At 40.5% G+C, this 22982-nt stretch overlaps 1 protein-coding gene across 1 annotated transcript in view; it reads left to right on the top strand.

Moving 5' to 3' along the window:
- The window catches only part of DNAH14 (dynein axonemal heavy chain 14), a 454606-nt gene that overhangs the window by 76975 nt on the left and 354649 nt on the right, over positions 1–22982 (top strand). Inside the window, 5 exon segments of the mRNA XM_078851974.1 lie at positions 959–1136; positions 9023–9344; positions 14282–14339; positions 14505–14651; positions 20925–21294. Of these exon segments, the coding sequence (XP_078708100.1) occupies positions 959–1136; positions 9023–9344; positions 14282–14339; positions 14505–14651; positions 20925–21294 (1075 nt within the window).

Below are 22982 nucleotides of genomic sequence, written 5' to 3'. Positions count from 1 at the left end.
GTTATCTCTACACCACCTAATCAATGTGTCCTCCCAAAGTTCCAGAGAGAACCCCTAGAGGTGTCAGAGTAATTTTAATTTCTGTTTCCATATAGTTCTTCATATTTCTGCTGAGGTTAACAGGCTGCCACATGATATTGGTTTATATAATGTGTGGGATCTGGACTGGGATCACAACTCCTTTCACAAAGACAAATATATATAGTGTATGACAATATTCCATTACTACTTGTCTGAACCATATTTGAACGCATGGCCTAAAACTGAAGATCTTCATATTTCTTTACCAATTCCCTGAGTCATCCAGTTCCCCACACACTGTAAATTTTTATATTCCTTCTAGATTACATTACAAATACAGGTTTGTGTTTTTATTTGGAAAAATGATAGTTCATGCCTGATATATAAAGCCATGATGTGAAATCGTGATGTAGTGAAGTGTATAGTCTGTCTGTCTCTCTATCTCAGTGATACTCAGACTGAGGCTTGCAAGCTCTTTAAAGTGGTTGTTTAATGTGTCTCCTGCAGCTCCTTATAACACATAATTAAATTACAGAGTGTTTTAATATCAACCAATCTAAGTTATTAAGTTATTTAATATCAACCAATTAAGTTATTATCCAATCAGGATATAGATTATAAAATCATAATACTTGGTCAGTCGTTTTGCTGTGAGAATATATATAAAAATAGTAAATGAAATAATAAATTCACACTACTGTGGCTCTTTTGGGTAATGTTGATTGCTAATTTGGCTCCTGAAATGCTGAGATCTGAGTATCACTGATCTTACTAATAAGTTTACCTGAAAAATAGAGAGATCTATTGAAAAAATGTTACAAACATTTTTAACGAAGCTGCTTTAGTGTTGAAAGATATAGGTAATCAGTAATTCTTTTCTGTCTAATTAGTAAGAAACATATAATATCATTTTCTTTGGTTCATTTTGTTAATTCAGTATTTATAAGAACACTCTTGTGAGACAGTCTGGCCTGTTGGATGCAGAATACAGTTCAGTAGGAGTATCTGAAGAATTCATTCAAGATTTTGAGAGAGCATCTCAAGAACCATCTTTCCATTCAAGGGAGGACAAAGTTTTAAATCCTGAAATAATTACTGTAGCTGATATTGACAAGGTAAAGCAGCTGCCAAAATATAGGATTTTTCTTTGAGTGCTTGACATATATATATTCCACTGTTAGTGTGTGTGCTTCCCAGTGCACTAGAACTGGAGGATTCTAGTGATCAATACCCATTGGGGTGGTGCACACTCCCTGAGTGTCCTCATTCCTCCAACTGAGGGCATAAAGGGCAGGATTACCCGTCCACCTCTCAGTTCCTTCTGACCACCTGTTGCTAAAAGTTGGAGATCCCAGTGACATCTTGTGCTCACTGTTTTTCTGTGCTCATCAATAACTTTTCTTGTGTAAATACTTAGTGTAGTCATTAGTGTATAGTATTTCCTTTGTTGTCTTCTAATAGAAGATTTGCTTTTATTTGTTTTGTTCATAAGGTGGTGCTCCAGTATTGACTTGAGTCATGCATAAGTCCCCAGGCTTTAAAAACTGCTTGTCTTGCAAGGTAGTTACGCCTGTTAATGATAGCCGTATTAGATGCCTCATCTGTTTAGGTGAAGATCATGTCAGGGACATGTGCTATTTGCAAGTGCTTCTCTAGAGAATTAAAAACCAGAGAAGCCTGTCTGAGAGAATAGCTTATGGAGAGTCATATACTTCCAGTCTGTGATCCTGGCCAGCCTGAAACTGATCAAGTGAAGCACGCCACCTCTAGAAGTGCTCCAGCAGCTACAACTTCATATGTTCCATCATTGAGGTCCTTGTCCTCTGATAGATGGAGAAAAATCCTTAAGATGACCAGAGAAAAGAAGCACTGTTCCCATGCCTGGGAACATCATCAAAAACTCCTAGGACTTCAAGCTCTGTATATATCAATGATCGCTCAGGACCCAAAAAGGGCTTCTGGAGCACCTGTGGAGACTGACCCATCATACTCTCAGTGAAAAGGTACCTTATAAGTTGACTGGTACTGAACTAGTACTGTCTACATCAGGTTACTTGGCACTGGTACCAATGATGCCAGTATTGACCACTTGGGTGCCAATGAAGCTGCTACCCTCCACCGTTCTTTTGGTAGCAGTAACCCTGAGATGATTACCATTGATGTGTTCAGAGATGGCACTAATGACTGCAGCACCAATACTCTCAGTACCATGAAATCCCCAAGTGTCTATGGCAGCCAGAGACTTGCTCCGCATGTCAGTTCCAGGGTCTCTCATATGTCAAATCAGGGGTCTTGGGACTGGCTTCAGTACCATTAAAGCCAGTCTGAAGCCTTCAAATATAAGGGCTCCAGGTTACACCTACTGGCACCGCACTGTCCTTACCAAAGGAATATTCTTTTTCCCCATCAGATTTACAGAGCAGCAGAGAGGCTTCCCCTGCTAAATCCCATTCATCCAAATTTCCCCCACCATCCACATCCAGGCAGTATTCTATAAAGTGTTTTTACAAGCATACCTACAGGTCCCTGGCAAGAAGATAACTTCTTGATGTCCTTCTTGTTAGCCACCAGCTCCTTACACTTACTCCCTGTGATATTATTGAGTGCCGGGGAAATCCTGCAAGCAATGAGATCTCTCAACTTCAATCCAGACCAACCTTCTAGAAAAGATATTGTGCTCCCTCAAATGGCTCATCCTGTTGCTAGCTTAGCTCCTTTGGATGAGGGCATGCAGGAAGAACAGCAGATTCCAATGCATCTGTCTGTCTTCCTCACCAGAAGAGACCATTATACCTGAATCATCTTCATGGGTCCTGGATGACTACAGATCCTTCCAGGATCCCATGTAGAGGGTTGTCTTGTCTCGCGCTATCCCTGGGGTAGTGGTCCAAGAAAGCCTTCACAGATTGTTGAATATATTATACTGAGCTGTACCCAGGCAGGTATCTTTACATATCAACACCATCAAATCTTTGGACCCTGCTAAATTCCTGTGGCAAACACCAGCTTCTCTGGTGTTGTGACAGTTAGGGTCCAGACACCTCAGGGAGAGAGCAGGGGGTCTGAACCCCGAAGAATAAGCAATTAACTCAACTTATTGTACTATAAACAGTGTCTTGGAAGGTATCATATGAAAAGTGACAGGTTTCAGAGTAACAGCCGTGTTAGTCTGTATTCGCAAAAAGAAAAGGAGTACTTGTGGCACCTTAGAGACTAACCAATTTATTTGAGCATAAGCATGAAGTGAGCTGTAGCTCACGAAAGCTTATGCTCAAATAAATTGGTTAGTCTCTAAGGTGCCACAAGTACTCCTTTTCTTTATATGAAAAGTGGTGACACACTAGTCATGAATATCATTGCATGAAATACATATGAATGATGTGTAATGGGTTGTGTGTGTGTGTGCTGGAAATATATTCCTAAAATATTTTTTGGGGGTGGACTTGATGAACACATTTTTCCTGGGCTAAGGCATGTTGTTTAGCCCATTTACCTGTGCATCCAGTGTAAATTGAGCAAGGTGATGCCAGGTACAGTGGAAGTACATTTGAATTTAAGGTAAACAAAGTAATCAACAGAAAGAGCTAATTCCCAAGAGGATGAGGAAGACTGTGTCTGTTAATCAGCAGGGGAGAATAACTTTATCTTGGGATACACTTCAAAAGAATACATTTCAAAGGTTTGCTGGACTATAGGAAGAAGGTGAGAGAGAAGTGCTTAGTATCCATCACTTTAAAGGACAGAAGAGGCCGGCACTCTTGACATCTGTGAAAAGTTGATCCTTCAACCATGGGGGATGAAGAGAATGAGAACTGACTGTAGATGAGAAATTGCCTGAGACCAGGATTGTAAACTTTCTTTAGACAAAAGAAAGTGTGTTACTTTTGTTTTATTTGTAACCATGCCATTCTCTTTTTCTCTTGCTTATTATCACTTAAATCTGTGTTCTTTATTAATAAACTTTATGCTTATTTTTACTACGGACCCCATCTCAGTGCTGTGTATTAAGTTAAGATGTGTTCTCAGTGAGTCAGGAGGCTGGTGTTTGTTTATTGCCTCTTTGGAGACTTCAGACTTAATTTCTGTAAGTGTCCAATGAGAGGGGCTGGATACTGCAGAGAAACATCTCTGGGGAGGTTGGGAATTGGAGCGCACTGAATGTTACTTATGAGGCAAGGTCTAGACTGGCAGAATCTTGAATAGTTTTCTGGTAAGGCAGACAGACTGATGTGGCAGGGAGCTGTCACACAGTTTAAGCTCCAGCAAAGCTCTTTCTTGCTAAGGCAGAGAGGTAACACAGTGGCTTAAGATTCTAGGTTCCCTGAGGAGACCATCACTAATCTCAAAAAGAGCTGACTTCTACTATTAACTGCCATTGCAGGGGTTTGAGAAGCTCTTTATTGACCCTCTGCTGGGTTCTTTGGTGATAATGGTGAAGGGAGAAGGTCAGATGGGCATTTCAAATCTACTCCAAAGGACAAGGAGCCAGAGAGGCTTGATTTGCTTGGAAGGAAAGAAGACTTATTTTAGTTGTAGCCTCCAAATAACAATTACAAACTACCAGGCACTATTATTGAAATATGATTTTAATAACTGAGTCACTGAACAGATTTACTGACAAATTGCCTCAAAAAGTGAAGGACCAGTTTAAATCTGTTGTGGCTGAGGGCCAGCAAATAGCCATGACATTGTTGCAAATGACTCTGGACACAGCAGATACAGCCTTCAGTTTCATAAGTGACTGCTGTCACCATTGGGAGATCTTCCTGGCTTCCCACGTCAGGCATATGTAGGGAAGTTCCAAACTTGACCTTTATGGTGCAACCTCTTCAGTGGAAAGATTGACAAGGCTTTATACTCTCTTAAAGACTCTAGAGTGACACTAATGTCTTTAGAAATGTATACCCCAGGCCCCAAGAAGAGGCAGTGTAGGCCTCAACAGTGCCACTGCCAGTGCTCCTTTCAACATTGGCAGGCTGATTTCGCCAGAGTGTGACATAAGTTTCTATGAAGAAAATAATCTACATCTGCATCAATGAACTCTACCCATCGACCTCCATCAGCCTCAAGGAAGCCAATTTGACTACTTCACTGGGAGCAGAGACCAGTCATTTTGGATCTTCCCAACCAGTCCCCGTCCTCTGGGAATCAGTTGTACCATTTCTGCAGTATCTGCAACTTCATAAACACAAATCGTTCTAGGCGCTGTGGAATTGGGATACACCATCCAATTCCACATTTTACTGTATGTTGCCAACCTCTTTCCCCATCCCTATTCAGTGACTTATCACAAGATTGGACTGTTTAAGATGTACAGTCTTCTCTAGGTCTTGGAGCAATAGAGGGAGGTCCCTTTACAGCACAGGGGAAGAGAGTTTTACTTCTGGTATTTTCTTGTACCCAAAATAAGAGGGCATTTTCAAGCCTGTCCTGGACCGAAGGAAATAGAACATCTGTTCAGAAAGCTAAAATTAAGTATGAGAGCCCCTTGCCTTCATTATCCTGTCCTTCGATTCAAACAATTGCTAAGCTGCTATCGACCTCAAGGTTGCCTATGTTCATGTGGTTATCCACCCAAGGCACAGAAAATACGTAAGGTTTTTAGTGGGGGTCGTCACTACCAATATACAGTGCTTCCGATTAGCTTCTCATTAGCTCATTTCAGACAACTTGGGATCCACTTATTCCCATAACTGGACAGTTTAATTCACGGACAAGCCAGCCAACAAGTAACAGATAGCATCTGTCAAATCCACTTGCTATTTGCAAAACTGGGTCTGAAATAAACAAGGAAAAGTTGATACTATCTTATGTACAAAGAATTGAGTTTATTGGGGCCATTCTAAACTTTTCTGCAACCATCTACCTGCCTCAGGAAAGGTTTCAGTCCATCTAAACCTATGCACCAATCTGTAGGCTCACCCAAGTACAACAGTGAGGACTTGTCTGAAATTACTAGGATGCCTGAAATGAAATGAAATAAAATCTGCCTCAGATCATCTCATCTTCCCAGAGTGCAGAATGTTCTAGTGGATTGTCTAAGTAGGAAGTTGATCAGCAACCATGTATGGACCCTGAAACACAAAATAGTTCAGATTATAGTTAACAAATGGGGTATCTGTGCTTTATACCTGTTCACTACCCACAGAAAACAAAGTGTAACCGCTTCTGTTCCTGGCCATTCGTAGTCTAGGATCAATAAGACGCATTCTGGCTTCCTTGCATCTCAGAACTTCTATATGCATATCCTTCAATTGTACTGAGTTCTAGATTTATCATAAAATTGAAATAAAATCAGACCAACATTATATTAATAACTCTAACATGGCTGTTGCAATATTGGTTTTTGGATATTCAGACTCTGTCATGACAGCCTCCTATAACCATGCAATTGTTCCCAGATTTAATCTCTAAGAATCTGAAAAAGTTTCTGCACCAAGATCCTTACAGCCTCTCCCTCACTGCATGGTTGTTGACTGGCTACAGATGCTGGAGAGGATCTGCTCATATAATATACAGAACATCATATTAACAGCAGGAAAAGCTCACCTAGAGCAATTTGCCTAGATAAGTGGGAAAGATTTTATTTGGGCCCACTGTCATCTGCTGTCACCATCCAAAGCGCAGTTTCAAGGTATTTTGGAATATCTGCTGGACTTAAAAGAATAGGGTCTTTCTATGAGTACAGTAAAAGTTCACTTTGAGACCACATGTGCTAGTTACCCTTTGGTCCATGGAAATTCTATTTTCTCCCATCCCATGGAGGGAAGATTTCTGAAAGGCCTGACCTCACAGTAAGGTCCCTCCCTGGGACCTTAATTTAGTATTGGTAACAGTTATGTATCTGCCGCTTGAGTTTTTGGACTCATGCTCTCTTCCATTTATCCGTTAAGACAGCTTTTCTCATTTTAATAACGTTGGTAACAAGAATGGGAGTGCTATAAACTTTAATAGTAGGACCACCACGTACAGTTTTCTACAAAGACAAGGTCTTATTAAGGCCTCCCTCAAAGTTCTCGTCAAAGGAGTTCCACCTAAACCAGGTCATACATCTACCAACATTCTTTCTGAAACTACGTGCTCACTGGGATAAGGAGAGGTTGCACTCACTGGATTCTTGTAGGGCACTTCCTGTTTAGACAGGACAAAACCATGTAGATCCTCACTGAGACTCTGGGTAGCTTACACAGAGAAAAGAAAAGGAGCACTTGTGGCACCTTAAAGACTGATGAAGTGAGCTGTAGCTCACGAAAGCTTATGCTCAAATAAATTTTGTTAGTCTCTAAGGTGCCACAAGTACTCCTTTTCTTTTTGTGGATACAGACTAACACGGCTGCTACTCTGAAACAGAGAAAAGAGATCATCTAATATCAGCATGAAGCATTTCCAGTTGGACCTTTGCCTACATCAGGTCCTGTTATGACTTCGCAAAGCTTGTACCACCTGCAAAAAGTATTGCACAATGTTCCAATCATGGACCTTTATAAAGCAGCAACTTGGTCTTTGATACATAGGTTCACTCCACATTATGCCACTGTTGAAGCATTTATTGCACTTTGGAAAGGCAGTTGTGCATTTGCTGTTTAAATAGACTCTGAGTTCCTTCCACAAAAGGAGTACTGCTTGGGCTCACCAACACTAGAATATATCTGTGTACAAGTACTTGAAGAAGAAGTAATAGTTACTTAACTGTACAGTAACTGGTTCTTCAAGATGTGTTAAACACATATATATTCCATGACCCAGGTTACATCACATTTACTAGAGTCTAATATCACCAAAATTTGTGTGGTGAAGGAACTGAGAGGGTTGGGCTGGCCCTGCCCTTTATGCCATCAGATAGAGGGCACGTGCACAGGGGTGCACATGTGGGAGGAAGAGCATAATGGTTTTCTTTTCCCATGTGAAAGCCAGTCTCTCCCCTGCCTTCCAGTGAATGGCCACAGTTAGTCTTTGTATTCCTCTTTCTGACAACAAGTACCACAGGGAGTTAGTGCTGCTAGTATGGTGTAGCAGCAGGTGTAGTGTCTCAGTGCACCAGAAGGATCTGGAAAGTATTAGAGTTCCTGTTTGGAATGGTATGCATCTATTCTGCACCAATGTAGAGTGATACTTTTAAAAACAAAAATGGTCCTTAAGTTTTTTACTAAATCTATTCATTTTAGTGGGAATTTGCATGAGTTAACTGAGTGAGGATCTCATAATTTTGCTCAAGAAGATTAATGAAAATGATTGAGATTTTGAATCTGTTGTTACTATAGCATATCACACAACAAATGATTTTCAGCTAACAATTGTATACCAGTAAATATTAATTGGTTTTATTTAAACCCACCCAAGTAGTAAAATTTGTAATATTATTTGACACTATTAAAGTAGACAAGATATAATAAAACTTAAGGAGGTGTGGAAATATGAAGTATTCTACAAGTTTAATATTAAATCTACTAAAAATAGGCAGCTGAAATGAAAAGGCTTGTAATTCATAAAAAAATGCATCTGCATCCATCTGAGATTCAAAAACAGACCCATAAAAGTGGATAAGTACAACTCCCATTTTAGAATTAGGGGAAAATGAAGCACAGAGAGTTTTGTAACTTGTTGAAACCAAGAACGGAATTGGTAATAAAATTCACATCTGACTAGTCCCTATCTGTAATGGTTTAATCATTTCATCCTGTCATCTCCAGATCAGAAGTGCTGGCTCTGTTTTGTATCTGGAATAATTACTTCTAACATTCATACAACTACTTTTTAGTGAACACTTTTACACTGATGATGATCAATAATCTCCCTCAGCTTTTGGTCTTAGGATCAGATGTTTTCATTTTTTTTCACTGTATAGTGTCTTTACACAATTGATACTTGTAATTTACGCTGTTGTATAGTGTGATGTTCTGTACTTTTTATTTCTGTTTTGGGATACAGTTTGTAAGAAAAATGCTATATTAAATATTTTAATGTATCCTTGCAATTTAATAATATCTGAATATCAATTTAGGTGTTAGAAGATGTAAAAAAGCAACTGGAAGGAGAGCAAGAATATGCACCAGTATTTGAAGTAAATATAGGTCTAAGAATTCCTTTTGAGAAGTTTAATGATAGGGGCAGCCATCAGGAGGATGAGCTGGAGTCCTGTGACATGCAAGATGATGATTATTTTTCACTGACCTCAGTAGAGTTTTTGAAGCAAAGGTTAAAAGATGATGAAAATTTGAAAAATTGTACCCAGAGTAACAGCAAAAGGGCATATGAGGAGCTGTTGGAAAATACAGAGAAAAAAGAGAGATTTAAGGAAAGTCAAGGAAAAACTGACCTTTCTGGTAAGATAAACAGAGTCCTTTAGGAATAAAGAAAAGTATCATACATGAAACTGACATGTAAACTATTACCGAAATAAGATTTAGAGTATATCCAGTAGCACAGTAGAGATTGAATGAATATTATGCAAATGCTAGAATTTTTGCAAGTAGCAATAACATCATTTAAAGATTACTGTATTTTCTGACCTTACTAGTGACTAATGAAGTACATTTAATTTCTAAGTATTTTGATATTGTAAAAAACCATTTCCATCAGTTAAGCTGTGTGTGTGTGTATGAGAGAGAGAGAGAGAGATACTCTTATCATTTTTCAGTTTTTTTTAGTTACTGCTGTAAGCTAGCCCAAATACTTGGTTGTGACTCCGCATACCAGTGATGGAAACATGGAGAATAATATTTTTGAGACGGAGACCAGCAGTCCATTGATTAAGCTTAATCTTTATAGTGGCATAGCATCTTCTGGAGATGTTTGTTTCTCTCTGCAGGAAACTTTCCAGAAGCTAAAACTATGCCTTTTCCATAAGCAATGTGGTAGAAAGCTTGTGAAAATATCTGTGGCCAGTCAATAAAATGTGCAGACTGCTTCCAGATATTCCTCATGTACATCTCTCCCTGGAAAGTATTTGCTGTTTTTTTCTGGGTGTCAGGTTTGGGAAGAATTAAGTAATTAGATAATTTCACAAAGACAGGTACATGCTAATGGTTGTCAAGAGTTCCTCATATACTTCAACCAGCATCTGAAGATGTGGCATTGAGAATCTCTACAGACAGCTGGAACGGCCACTAGATGTTAGTCAGATTCATCTCAAAGTGCTTCATCAGTCAGCATTCATTTTGGTTTGATGCCGAGGGGGACTCCTCAAGTAGGCCTAATGGCATCCAAACTTCCTGGACAGTGGCAGGAGTCCCTGTCCTGAACCAAGTCGTTGGGAGCTTTCTGCTCTGGAGCAGAACCACCTAGTACCAAGAAGGACTGGACTGAGATTTTGAAGGGCAAAATCATGGCACTTTCCAATACTGGGACTGCTTCTCTGGTACTAAAACCCTCATTGGTACCACTGGATCCAACATCTTCTGCCTCAATGATCTGAGTTATAGTAATGACTCTAACTCTCTACTTGGCTCTAGAATACCTTCTACTGCTTCCAGAAATAGAGTTACCTCCTTCTCCAGACCTCAACGCCCGGCACCAGGACTTCAGCTGCTTCTGATATCACTTTGGTATCCATCTCTGTCCCTGTCCTCAAGTAAGGGGTGAGCCTGATTGGCTCTGGTACTGTCAGTAAATAGAGAGGCAGGTCACCCTACCTCCCCTGATACTAAGGGCTCCCCTTCTGGATCTGGGATAAGAATTCTCAGGGTTGGAACAGAACTATGAGAGGGACCCCTTCTGCCTGGGTAGAACATCAGAAGTCTCCAGGGCTTCTCGCCACTCCCATATGAGAGAATATCTCCTCCCTCCCCTCCCCTGCCACTCACTGATGCCCTGCTCTCTGTGGACCAGTACAGAGGAATATGAGATCCCGCAGTGGCAATACTGGATCCCAGAAGATCTGTGGGATTACCACATTTATACCCATTTCATGGCATAACAACCCAAGGAGACCTAGGGTTCTCAGAGGGTGGAGGAGGAACTTCCTCAGCCTTCTCAAGAATCACAACTCCAGCAGTATGAGGAAGAATAGAAAGAAGAACAGAAGTTGTCTATGCCTGTGACATTTTCTTCTTCCCTGGATGATGTGTCGTTCTAGTTTCGCCACCATGCCCGGATGACTAAGGCCCTCCAGGACTTACTGAAGAGACTGCAGAATCACTTCATATTCCCCTGAAAGAGGGGTAGAAAGATCCAAACAAAGTGCTGGTCATTTTGTGTAGATCAGTCCCGAGCAGAGTGGTGCTTTCTATTAATGAGGCCATCCTCAAAACTTCCAGGCCTCTCTGGCAGACACATGTCATGATCCCACTAGTCTATAGTTGGGCTGAGAAGAAGTACTTCATACCTGTGAAAGGGTCAGAGTACTTAATTTCTCACCCGCTTCCCAACTCATTGATGGTGTCTGTAGCCATCGAGCATAGCTGACAAAAACGACCCAGTTCTAGGTCGCATGAGAACAAAGTGAAGAGGGTTGACCTCTGTGGTAGGAAGGCATATTTCTCAGCCTCCTTTCAGTTCTGAGTTTCAGACTGTCAAGCTCTGTGACAAGCTGGGTGGCTTCACTGATAAGGTGCCTCTCAGGACTTTAGAGACCAGTTCTGGGCTCTGACTGATGAAAGAAACTGGAAACAAAGATTGGCACTTCAGACTGCCCTAGACGTGGAGGGCCTGGTGGTGAAATCTCTACTCAGTGGTGTGGTAATCAGATGCTCATTGTGGCTCTCCTCTTTGGGAATCCCAAAGGAGGTACAAACAATGGTGGAGGACCTTCCATTTGAGTGCAATGATCTATTATGCAACGCAGTGTATTCCACAGTCCTGGATCTCTGGACTGCTCTCCTCTCTCCGCAGCTCACAGAGATGGATCAGTGTTTTGGTGCTGGATGGTTTCGCCATGCCCCCTCTGCTCCTGCTTGTTGCCAGATTTTCTGCCTCCACAGCAGCAAACAGCGGCAGTTTCTTTTGCTCTTGCCCTTACGCCTTCTATTTTAATTTTTCTGCCCAATTTTTTGGGCAGTGGGGAGCAGTGTTCTCCCTCCTTAGCATTCCTCCTCTTCCCTGGGTCTGTTAACTTCTCAAGAGTTTAACCTTCCCATAGCCTCTGATGCAGTATTTCCCTACTGGCTCCTCTGCCCCTTACATGTATGGCAGAGCAGCCAAGAAAGCAACGGGTAAAATCCAAGTGGTGCTCTATATGTGAGACAGCATTCCCAGGCTTGGTTGACAGTGAGTTGTGTCTAGCCTGCACCTAGGTTTTCATCTCTAGCTCTGATAAGTCCTGGGGCTACTAGTCAGACAGGCCAGAGGGGTCCCTTGCCCACTGAGATGGCCATGACTCTAATGGGGAAAAAATAGACCAGGAACCCCACAGAGGGTTGTATCCCCCCCCTTAATCAGCACAATCTGTTGCCTTCTCCCTGTTAGCCATTTTTTTATCCAGCTTACAATGCTTGTATTGATACCTATCTTCCCTAATTTAAGTAATGATTTTCCATATGGCCATAGCTCCACTCCATGGCTGCGGCTCTGCGGCTGGGGCTGGGAGCGTAGTTGCAGCCAAGCTGTGGTGGGGGCCAGCAGCCAGGCCTGCGGCCAGGTGCATCTCCACTCCCACTCCAGCATTGGTCCCTGGCCACAGCCCTGCCCCTGGCCCCAGACCCACCCCCAGTTCCTACCCAAGCCTCAGCCCCCTTACCCCTGTCCATGCCCCGCAGCCCCGCTCCCGACCCTGGCTGGGGTGTGTGTGTGCAGACAGGGGCAAAGAGGGTGCAACCCTAAAAAGTTTGGGGACCACTGCCTTAGGGATATGTCTTAGCTCCCTCAGCTTACACTTTATGGTATCTCATCCATCATTTGAGCCCCTGGCATCCTGCTGTCTTCTATATCTTTCTCAGAAGATAACATTTCTGGTCGCTATCAAGTCAGCCAAAAGACTTGGGGAACGAGGGGTGCTTATGGCTTATCCTCCCTGTACAATTTTTCAGAGGGACAAGGTATTCATAAGACTAGATCTGTAGTTTATCTCTTAGGTGTTGCTGGAATTTCACATCAACCAGATTATGTACCTCTGTTTTACTGTAAGCCTTGTTCTATCAGAGAGGAGTTGCATGGCTTTCACTGGACATAATCGGGGCTCTTGCCTTGTACCTGCAAAGAATAAAATCATTTTGAAAATCCCATAAACTCTTTGTCTCATTTGTGGAATTTATGAAAGGAGAGGCTCTTTCCTCCCAGACGCTGTTGAAATGGATCTCAGAGTGCATCTGACTGCTACAAGATAAATGATATTTCCTTTGAGGGCAGCGTGAGAACTCACTTGACTAGAGCTCAGGCAGGATTGGTTGCTTCCCTTAGAGACGTTCCTATTACTTACTTCTGCAGAGCAGCATCTTGGAGTTCTGTACACACCTTCACTAGACAATATACACTGGTGCAAGGAGCTGCTTTTGATGCTTCCCTAGGCAGGGCAGTTCTGCAATTTACTGTGCCATAGGACTCAAGGAACCAGACTCAAGGAACCTTAAAGAGGCATTGCATGTGAATCACCTGAAGTTCACTATATATAGGGACAATCAGTCAAAGAAGGATGAGTTACTCACCTTGTAGTAATTTGAGTTCTTCAAGATGTGTTGTCCCTGTGTGTAGTACACTACCTGCCTTCCTTCTGCACCACCTGGTTCCCCTTACTGGGGACTAGCAGCAGAAAAGTAACTCAAATGGTAGTGGTCCAGCAGCCCCCTTTATTCCTTTAGGGTGGAGCATGAGGGATAGGTGGGGAGGTGCATGCTCAGACCCTCCTGACATTGCTAAAGACAAGGTCTCTGGTTTTGGGCACATGGAGCACATTCAGAATCTGAATGTTCACTACTCATAGGGTCAACACATCTCAAAGAACTCCAGTTACTACAGGGTATGTAACCCATCTGTTCTCCTCACGTCTTAATATGGCATTCCACTCAATTTGGGCAGCAATATTGTTGGACCAGAACACTCCTTTTCTCTGAATTCCTTATCTTTTAGGAATTTTAATTGAATTTTTTCTTAGATTTTGTGTTTATTGCACAAGAAGTCTTAAACTGAGGGCATTCAGCCTGCCAGCACCCTTATCTCCTTAAAAAGAGAGTAATGTCACACACACTTGACTTTTTTCCTGTTTCCATCTGTTGGTAGAAGAAGTTACAGCCACTGTTTGGACTGATTAGCATATTAAGGGATATAAGACACCAAATCAGGAGGTAAGACATTAGAATTTTGTTCAATACTTGTGCTTTCTTTTCTGTAGCAGGCAAAGCAGAAGGCAACCCTGAATCAGATAATAAAGTGGAATTAAAACATGTATGGTAAGTGTAATCTTAGAAACATATTTAACAACACATTATTCAAAGTATAACAGCTGATAGTAATGGGGTAAAAGTGCGCGTTTTAGTTGAAACCTCTATAATAGTATACAAATACTTTTAAAATATTTTACCAATATTCAGAATGTTGATTATTTTCTTTCCTAGTTCTTCATCATTCTGTACAGATATCTTTTTAATTCCCAATAGAAGACAGTTTTCTAAAAAATTACAAGGAATTGTGGATGGTCTAGAAAATACTACTGGTATGTATGCTTGTTGGTATCACTTCGTAAAGCAAATACTAGCGAATATGTAATAGAACAAAGCACTAAGCAAGAAAAGAGGAGAGGTTAGTAAATGCTATGGATTGGGTGGAAGAGAGATTTAGGAAAATGAAGAAAGGATGACAGAAGAGAGTTAAAAATAGAAGACAAAAAAGAAAGGGAGACAAATACAATGAATAGAGGGAGAGAAAAGAGGTGTGGGGAGAATAACATTGGTGGTGGTGGTCCAACTCCTTTGTTGTTTTTTTGTTGTTATTTTTACAAATGTTGATCCACGCATAAATTTTGTATTGAGACTTGTATACACTACTGAAGTTTAGAGTAAGCTATCAAATGTGCGCTTTGGCAGCCCATTGGCCTTCCATACCATAAATCAGCTTATTTCTCACACTGGGTAGTTTCAGGACATTGCTTATTTATAGTATGGTATATAGAATTGATCTGGATGACAGATCAAAAATAATACGAATTTTCTTCTTCTAGAGAGTTCCTATGGGTTGTCAATTCAGGTGCCTGTACACCCCATATACCTTTGATTATATTTATTGCTAGCAATGTCTGGTTGATCCATAAGTACACCCTAGCTATCCTCATGCCCTGTACCTAGAAGAAAAATCTCTTTTTAAGGAGCCATTGATGAAGAAGATTTTTCCTAAGATTCTTATCAGTGTGTGCCCAGTTCACCCACTTATTCTTATAGGTTTCCTTCTACAGGGATTGTCTCTGAAAGGGTTTATTCAATACCTAATTGGGATGAAAATCCACATCATCACTCTCATATGCCCTGGTACGAATCTCCCTGGGCCCCTCCCTCTCTCGCATATGGGGCATCACAATGGCCTTTTTGGAATATGTGGGAACCTTTTTGGGGATAGATACGCGAAGATGCAAAAACATGCCAATGAGAAGATTCATGGAAGACAACCAGTGTTGTCACAGCCTCTTCCTATTCACTCTGTTCAGAATGAAGACATATGATGTCAGGAAGTGCAACAGCTAGGGGATGAATCACCTCTCTCTCAAAACATCACATCGACCTTGCATGATGAGGATGTTATGCCTTCATCTCCATTTTGTGTGGATGATTTTAAACTGTTTCAAGAACCGATGAGAAGAATTGCTGATGCTTTACAAATTTCTTTAAAGGCAATTCAAGAATCTCAACTCAAATTATTGGGTATACTTCAGTCATCTTCCAATGGGTGGTGCTTCCAATCAACAAAGCTTTATTTGAGCCAGCAAAAACTGTTTGGATGAGTCAGCCACCATTCCAGCTACACGTAAGAGAGTTGATAAGAAATATGAATTATCTCCCAAGGACTCAGTTACTGTTTTCCCTTCCAGTTCAAAACTCTTTTAGTAGTAGATATTGCCAATGAAAGGTCAAAGCATGGTTGTAGGTCAATCCTTCCCGACAAGGACCAAAAATACTTGAATTTATTTGGAAGAAAAAATTATTAGTCTGCCACACTTCAGTTTAGAGTAATGAATTTCCAAGCACTGATGGCAAAGTACAATTATATTAACTATAACAACTTTAATCTTTTATTAAGTTTCTGCCACAAGCATCAGAACTTTCAGTTTCAGTCCTTGATAGCTGAAGGTCAGACAGTAGCCAGATATTCACTTCAGGCTGCTTTCATGTCACTGGCAACACACACTGTGGCTGCAGCTATAGTAATATATAGAGCATCATGTCTATAAGGGTCTGGAATTCCTAAAAAGGCCCAGAGCACAGTGGATGAGCTTTATTCAGTGATAAAACAGATGCTTCACTTCATTCAGTGAAGGATTCCAGGGCAACCTTACATTCCCTGGGAATTTACACATTTGTCAATAAGAGAAAATATAAGTGCAGTTTTCACAAAGACAGTGTTCTGTGCAAATGTCTTACCAGTAGAGACTGTCTGAACTTCCCAAAAAGAAGGGAAAGTTTCAGAAGAGGCCTTCCTTTGCCAACAATAGAACTATGCAACCATCCTCATCTGGGAAACAGCAATTTTGCTCAGAAGTTTGAGAGCTGCTAACCACTTGTCGCCTACCTTTCTATTCAGAGGTCACCTTTCTCTTTTCTGGAAAGCTTGGGACTGCATAACATCCAAAAAGCGGATTTTAGAAGTGGTAACCTCTGGATACACAATCCACTTGAAAGTTATCCCTGTCCCATCCCTTTTCAGTGAGTGTCTTTTGAGAAAAGAGGTGGATTTTCATTGAAGCAAGACCTCTCACTTACATTGGTAGAGAGGTCTACTCAAGGTACTTCCTAATCTCCCAGAAGAACGGGGGATAGAGACCCATTCTAGATTTAAGGAGATTAAACATCTTCATCCAGCATTCAAAGTTCAAGATGGTCATATGATCCAGGAGACTGGTTTGCACTTTGCAGCCCCTATTTTAATACAGCCATGAATATGGCTCTCACACATCTGCTATGATTCACTATAGATTAAGATTATTACCAGTACAGTGTGTTCCCATTTGGACTTTTATCGGCACCCAGGCACTTCATCTTCGCTCTTGGTTTATTCCCATGGTGGTCACAAATGTGCATATTAATCAGGAAATTCATTTGCTGGAGTTCTATCCTAAGCCTTCTGGGAATTCTGGGGAGGCCAGATTGAATGCATTATATGTGGACAGCTCTCACTTTTTGCCATCAAAGAACTAAACCTTTCTGAGCCCCTCTAAATCGTTGTCTTGTTTGGAGAAAGACTGAAAGGCTGCCCAATTACATCTCAAAGTTTATCTTATCTGATTGATTGTGGCATGTATACAAAGCTGTTACGAAACCTTGAAAATAAAACCACCTACAAATATTAAAATTCCTTCTACAAGGGTGTAGTCTTCTTCTATGGCCTGGTTAGCGAATGTCCTTATACTTGATTTTTGTAAAACAGCTATGTGGGGCTCTGTCCAGTGTTTACTAGACTGCCATTGCTTATTATGCCCTTGTTCAAACTTCTTGAGTTGATGCCTCTCTTGTTTTGGCTGTACTTCAATCTGCTGTAAATAAAAAAGACTCTGAAGCTCCCATCCTCATAAGAGGGTTACTGCTTGGGAGTCACATGAAGTGGAACACCCATTCGGGACTGTCACTCAGCAAAGAAAGGAAGGTTACTTGCCATGTATAGTAATTGGAATTCTTCAAGATGTGGCCACTACTCACCATCTTTCCCCTCTGCTTCAGAGCCCTTAATATTTGAAGAATTCCACAGTAGCAAATGAAGTGGAGTGGCAGTTGATCCCACACTGCCCTGTATACCCTTAGTAAAGGGCACAAGGACAGCTAGAGCACTTGTGTACCATGTCTACACTGCTAGCAAAAAATCTTCAATTAAAGGTGTCTGTGCACCTCTGAGGTGCATCACCCATAAGAACACACATCTCAAAGTACAATTTCTTTTGGATACATTGGATCCAGCATCGCAATCTACCAAGAAGCCCATGGCAGTGAGGTCTTCCTATTGGTTTCATCCTTATGCTGTTGTTGTTCTTGTATATTGGCTGTCTTATACCAGTAGCAGTTTTTGCTTGCCTGGTAGGCAGGGTCTGTTGTCGGTTTGCAGAGACTGGGAGACCCAATCACAGGTGAGGTCAAAATTGGATGCGTCCCATGCCTCCAAAATCTGGGGATAATTGTGGACTAGTTAATGTCAGTATTGTTCTTTAGGGAACTGAGATAGCATGTTGTAGTGAAAGCTATGAGCGCCTCAGTTCTAATCTTGTCTTTGCCACTAACCAGCTGTGTGGCTTTGGCTAATCACTTAACCTGTCTGTGTCTTAATTTCCCTTTATATAAAATAGCATATGAAATCTGTGTGCGAGACTTTACCCGTATTGGGCAGCTTCTTATCTTAACAGATGGCATCATGTTCCTAAACATATTAGGCTTGGTTCACCCTATAAATACAATGAGGTAGGGATGCAGTTTGCATCCATCTGCTCCTATAGGAGCAGTTGCATCAAGAGAGTGGTCCATGGGAACAGTGGCAATTTTTACACTATCTTCTCACAGTAGTTCCTCAAGGGGAGAGCAACTTTAATTTCTTACTAGGTTTGCCCTCTTTGGTCATTCCTCCCCACTTCCTAGGCTCTACCAACTGGCTTCATCTGCTCCATTTGAGTGGGACTTCTGGGCAAATTACGTCTTTGTGATTTTTCCACTGGACAGGCTTTCTGCTAATGAGGCCCAGCAGAATGGGTTATAGAATATCAGAGTTGGAAGGGCTCTCAGGAGGTCATCTAGTCCAACCGCCTGGTCAAAGCAGGACCAATCCCCAGTTTTTGCCCCAGATCCCTAAATGGCCCCCTCAAGGATTGAACTCACAACCTTGGGTTTAGCAGGCCAATGCTCAAACCAATATCTTGAGTGTACAATTTTGTGAAATTCTTTTCCTCTTTCATTAGAAAACTATTTCTGTTAAACAACCAATTTTTGGTGGTCATTTGAGTGTTCACCTAAACCAAGTTTCACTATCTATCTGAAAGGGTGTTTTGAGGATTGGTTTGTATATGGTTGTACAGCACTATGAAGATGAAAAGTGCTGAATTTAGCTATAGCAGGTAGCAGCTGATTTGCAAATTTAGTTACATATATATTAACAATCTTGCATTCTTCATGCCTAACATAGATGGATGTATATGTTCCTGTATGCCTGTTGTTCAAAAAAGTGGGGGAACCCTTACCTCTGTGTTTGTTGAAATAATAATTACATTTATACTTGCATATATTGAATATTTAGATACCAAAGGCCAAATTCATTCCTGGCATAGTGGGAGCACTTCTATTAACTTCACAAGAGTTGCCACTACTTATACCAGTGATGAATTTTGCCCCATTGTGTATCTTCTTTTTCTTTATCATGACACCAAAAATTAGTAAATATATATGTGCAGTTATACTTGCCATGTTAATAGCACTTGTCCCTACCACTGGCACACACTAGCTTTTAGTGACAGTGTCACAGGAGGCACTTACGTGTATGCACATTAATCTTAACTCCAGGGGTTAAAACTGGGGTCATAGTAAATGTATCCTGGCCTCAGTTACACTGGAAAAACTGCAATGGCCTCAGGATTTAACCCCTTGAATTTAGACAGAAATATTTTCCATTACTAGAATATCTTAATAGCTTTTAAAATACTTTACATCACTGTTGTGTGAAGATGAATAAATTCTGCAATATATTTTCCTTATGCTCTGTTATTTCACCTCCTGTGCGTAATATGTGGTGCACCAAATCAATATTGTTCTCATTTGTAAGTAACAAATTAATCTTTGGAGGCTTGGAATTATTCATACGTAAGTATAATTTGTTAATAGAAAAAAAAGGATTTTAGTGCTCCAAGATTTTGTATGTGAAATGAGACAAAGATTGCCATGAAATAATGATAAATTTATAAAATATATAGAAAATAAACAAGCTATAGAAATCTTAATTTTTAATTCAGTATATTCAGTTCAGTGTGGTGATTTCTTCATTATGTATCATTGCTGTAGATTATATGGGGAAGTACAATATTAGTGTAATATTTGGAGAGTGGAGAATATGCATGCCGTTTATGATCTTTGCTTATGTATTATTGTAAATTTGAGTTCTGAGATTAGTCTCAGAAAATTAATTTGTTTGAATTATCTCTCTTTAGCTCAGGTTATTCCATTTTGTCGTGATACTCGTCTGTCAGTCTTCATTACTCAATCTTTACATAAAATAATGCAGTCACCTGAAAATTGTACAGAATTGTGCGGAAAAGAGTATCCACCACCATGGCCCAATTGGGAGCTACTTCTAGGAACAGATCCATGCTACCAAAACAAAGTGTGTGCTGCAAAGTTAAAAATATGTATATAAGTAACATAACATTTGATTGTAAAAGTATATTTTAAAATAATCTGTTATGTTGAATGCTAACCCTGTTTTTGGCACTATATACAACAGAAAATAACACACTCCCTGCCCTGAAGAGTTAACATTCTAATAGACACACATAGGATGCGCTGGGAAACCCAGCGCTGGTAATATTTGAAAAAATGTTATCAACTTACTTTCTGTGGGCATCATATTAGAAGTGAGTCTTTAGGAAGGACTCTTGGGAGTTAATTGTAAACTAAATGTGAATATACCAGTCTGAATTGGTATAGGTCCTGTGTGTTTTTAAAGAAGTTCAATTTATATATTTTGACAATTAGTGTTCTGAAAAATTGTTAATTTACAAAACTGGTCAATAGATATTTAAATGGCTGTTAACAGAGAAAATTTAATTAGACCAGCCTTTTGTCAAAATGAAATTTGTAACTATTTCTTACAATATTAAATCTACAGATTTTGACTCTACTGTCTATTCTTAGTAGTTCAATGGAACAAGTTGAATCTTATAGCAGAAACTTTATGCGATACTGTGCTATGGTGGATGAAGCTAAATCTATGAATATGGAAATCTTAACACTACAACGAGAATTATCATCACATGATTTCACAGGCATCTTAAATAAGTATACAGATGATGTAAACAAGATTATATGTATGACTATTGAAAGACGCATTCATATGATTAAGGTCAGAAGTGTTAACTATCAAACAAACTGCCTGCCATATTTTGAAAGCCTGCTTAATATAATACGTTCATCATTGTATGCAATAGTTGAAACAAGGAACTCGCATCTCTTAGAAGTAAGTGACTTGATCATTTTTATTGCACACACATTTAGGGTTAATAAATGAAAATGTTATATAGCATATAGTATGTATGGTATTATTCCACACATATATTAATCAACAATATCATGAAATCAAATACTGCTTAGTTGCTATGATGTCATTAAAAGATTATATAATTAAAATGATCATTTTTACGTTTGTGAAGGGAAACCTTAAACTATGGTTCTTTTCAAAAGTTACTCTAAAAAGTCATATAGGGTTCTACATTTTTTTATTTTTCTGTTTACCATAGCAAATTTCCTCAGTTTCCAAGAAGATTATTTATTTTCTAGTTGTCAGATCCATCCATCCCTCTGATCAATCGCCTTTCATTAGTACCGTTCCACATAATCTAAGACATGCTCTGGAAAAGGAGTTTTGCATAGCAAGATCCATATTGGACTTCATAATGTATTGTGCTCTTTACACTTTGCAGACTCTAGGAAGCTATGCTTGGGGGATGTGTCATCTTCAAAATTATTTTTATAAAAAACAATTCCAGTTCTTCAAGTGGTTGTCCACATGTACGGCATTTATGGTGCATAGCATGAGGCCAATATCTTTGAAGATCGGTGCCCCATAGTTTAGATATAAAGGATGGGGTGGGCAAAACTGCACTCCAGTTCCTTCTTTCCATTTGTGGCTGTGAGACCGAACATCTGCAGTGTCATGCCAATGTGCAATTTAATTCTCATAGTTAGTTAGCTGTAGTTTATGTAGTTAGTTTCATTCGTTGTAGCTCATTGGCTGTATATATACACTGTAAAAACCCAAAACCTTTGAGCTTTATTGTAAGTCCATGTGCTCTTGTCACCAGACCCTTAGACACTGTGGAGTCCAAGACCTGTCCCTCTTGTGAGGAAGCCATTTCTATCAACAATAGACAATGTAAGAGCCTTTTTGTTTGGGGGATGTGCATATACCACACAAGTGCTCTGTATGCTGTTCCTTTTCTAAAAAGGACCCAAAAATCCAGGGTCACCTGAAAACATTCCTCCTTAAGAGCTCCACAATGGCTTTGTTGACTCCTGAGCATGAGAAATATATCTGATCAGACCGTACTGTCTCTGAAAGCACTCCAGTAAGTCAGCGGTTCACTTTGAGCTCCAGAACTCATTTTGTTTTGAGGAAGTCCCTCTCTTTTCCAGTGGGGTTGGCCAGTATCTCTTCAGTGTCCTCAGGTCAATTTTCTGAATAGAGAGACCTCAAAGAGTACCAATCCCATGGTCACTGGAGACACAGATGTGCATCTCTGGCACTGAGCAAGTCCAATACAGCAGGCAGTTCAAAGCCTGTAACCGTTCCCATTGATGCCTTAACATCAAGCAGTCATCACAACATCTGTGCTCAGTCTCCAGATGCCACGGAGAAGTCTGGTATTAGCAATTGTGGACTGAAGTGCTTGGTACTGAAAGAGTCAGCTCCAAAGAGCTCAGCATGAGAGCTTTGTGCGCATGAATGTACTGTTTCTGACTCTGAAAATCCCAGTAACAAAGGACCACACCCAGAAGAATCTACCTATGGCACTGGTGTAGGGTGTGAGCAGTTATTGCTCTCTGGTACTGACTGTACTTCCTCCTGAGACCTTGCTGCCTGAGCCTCTATTTGTGGTACCCACCCAGCTCGAGGTACTGAGACATCTAATGGTAACTGACCAAGCT

The sequence above is a fragment of the Lepidochelys kempii genome, chromosome 3, assembly GCF_965140285.1.
Source record: "Lepidochelys kempii isolate rLepKem1 chromosome 3, rLepKem1.hap1, whole genome shotgun sequence".
Taxonomy (NCBI): Eukaryota; Metazoa; Chordata; order Testudines; family Cheloniidae; genus Lepidochelys; species Lepidochelys kempii.
This window is presented reverse-complemented; position numbering and strand designations above follow the sequence as displayed.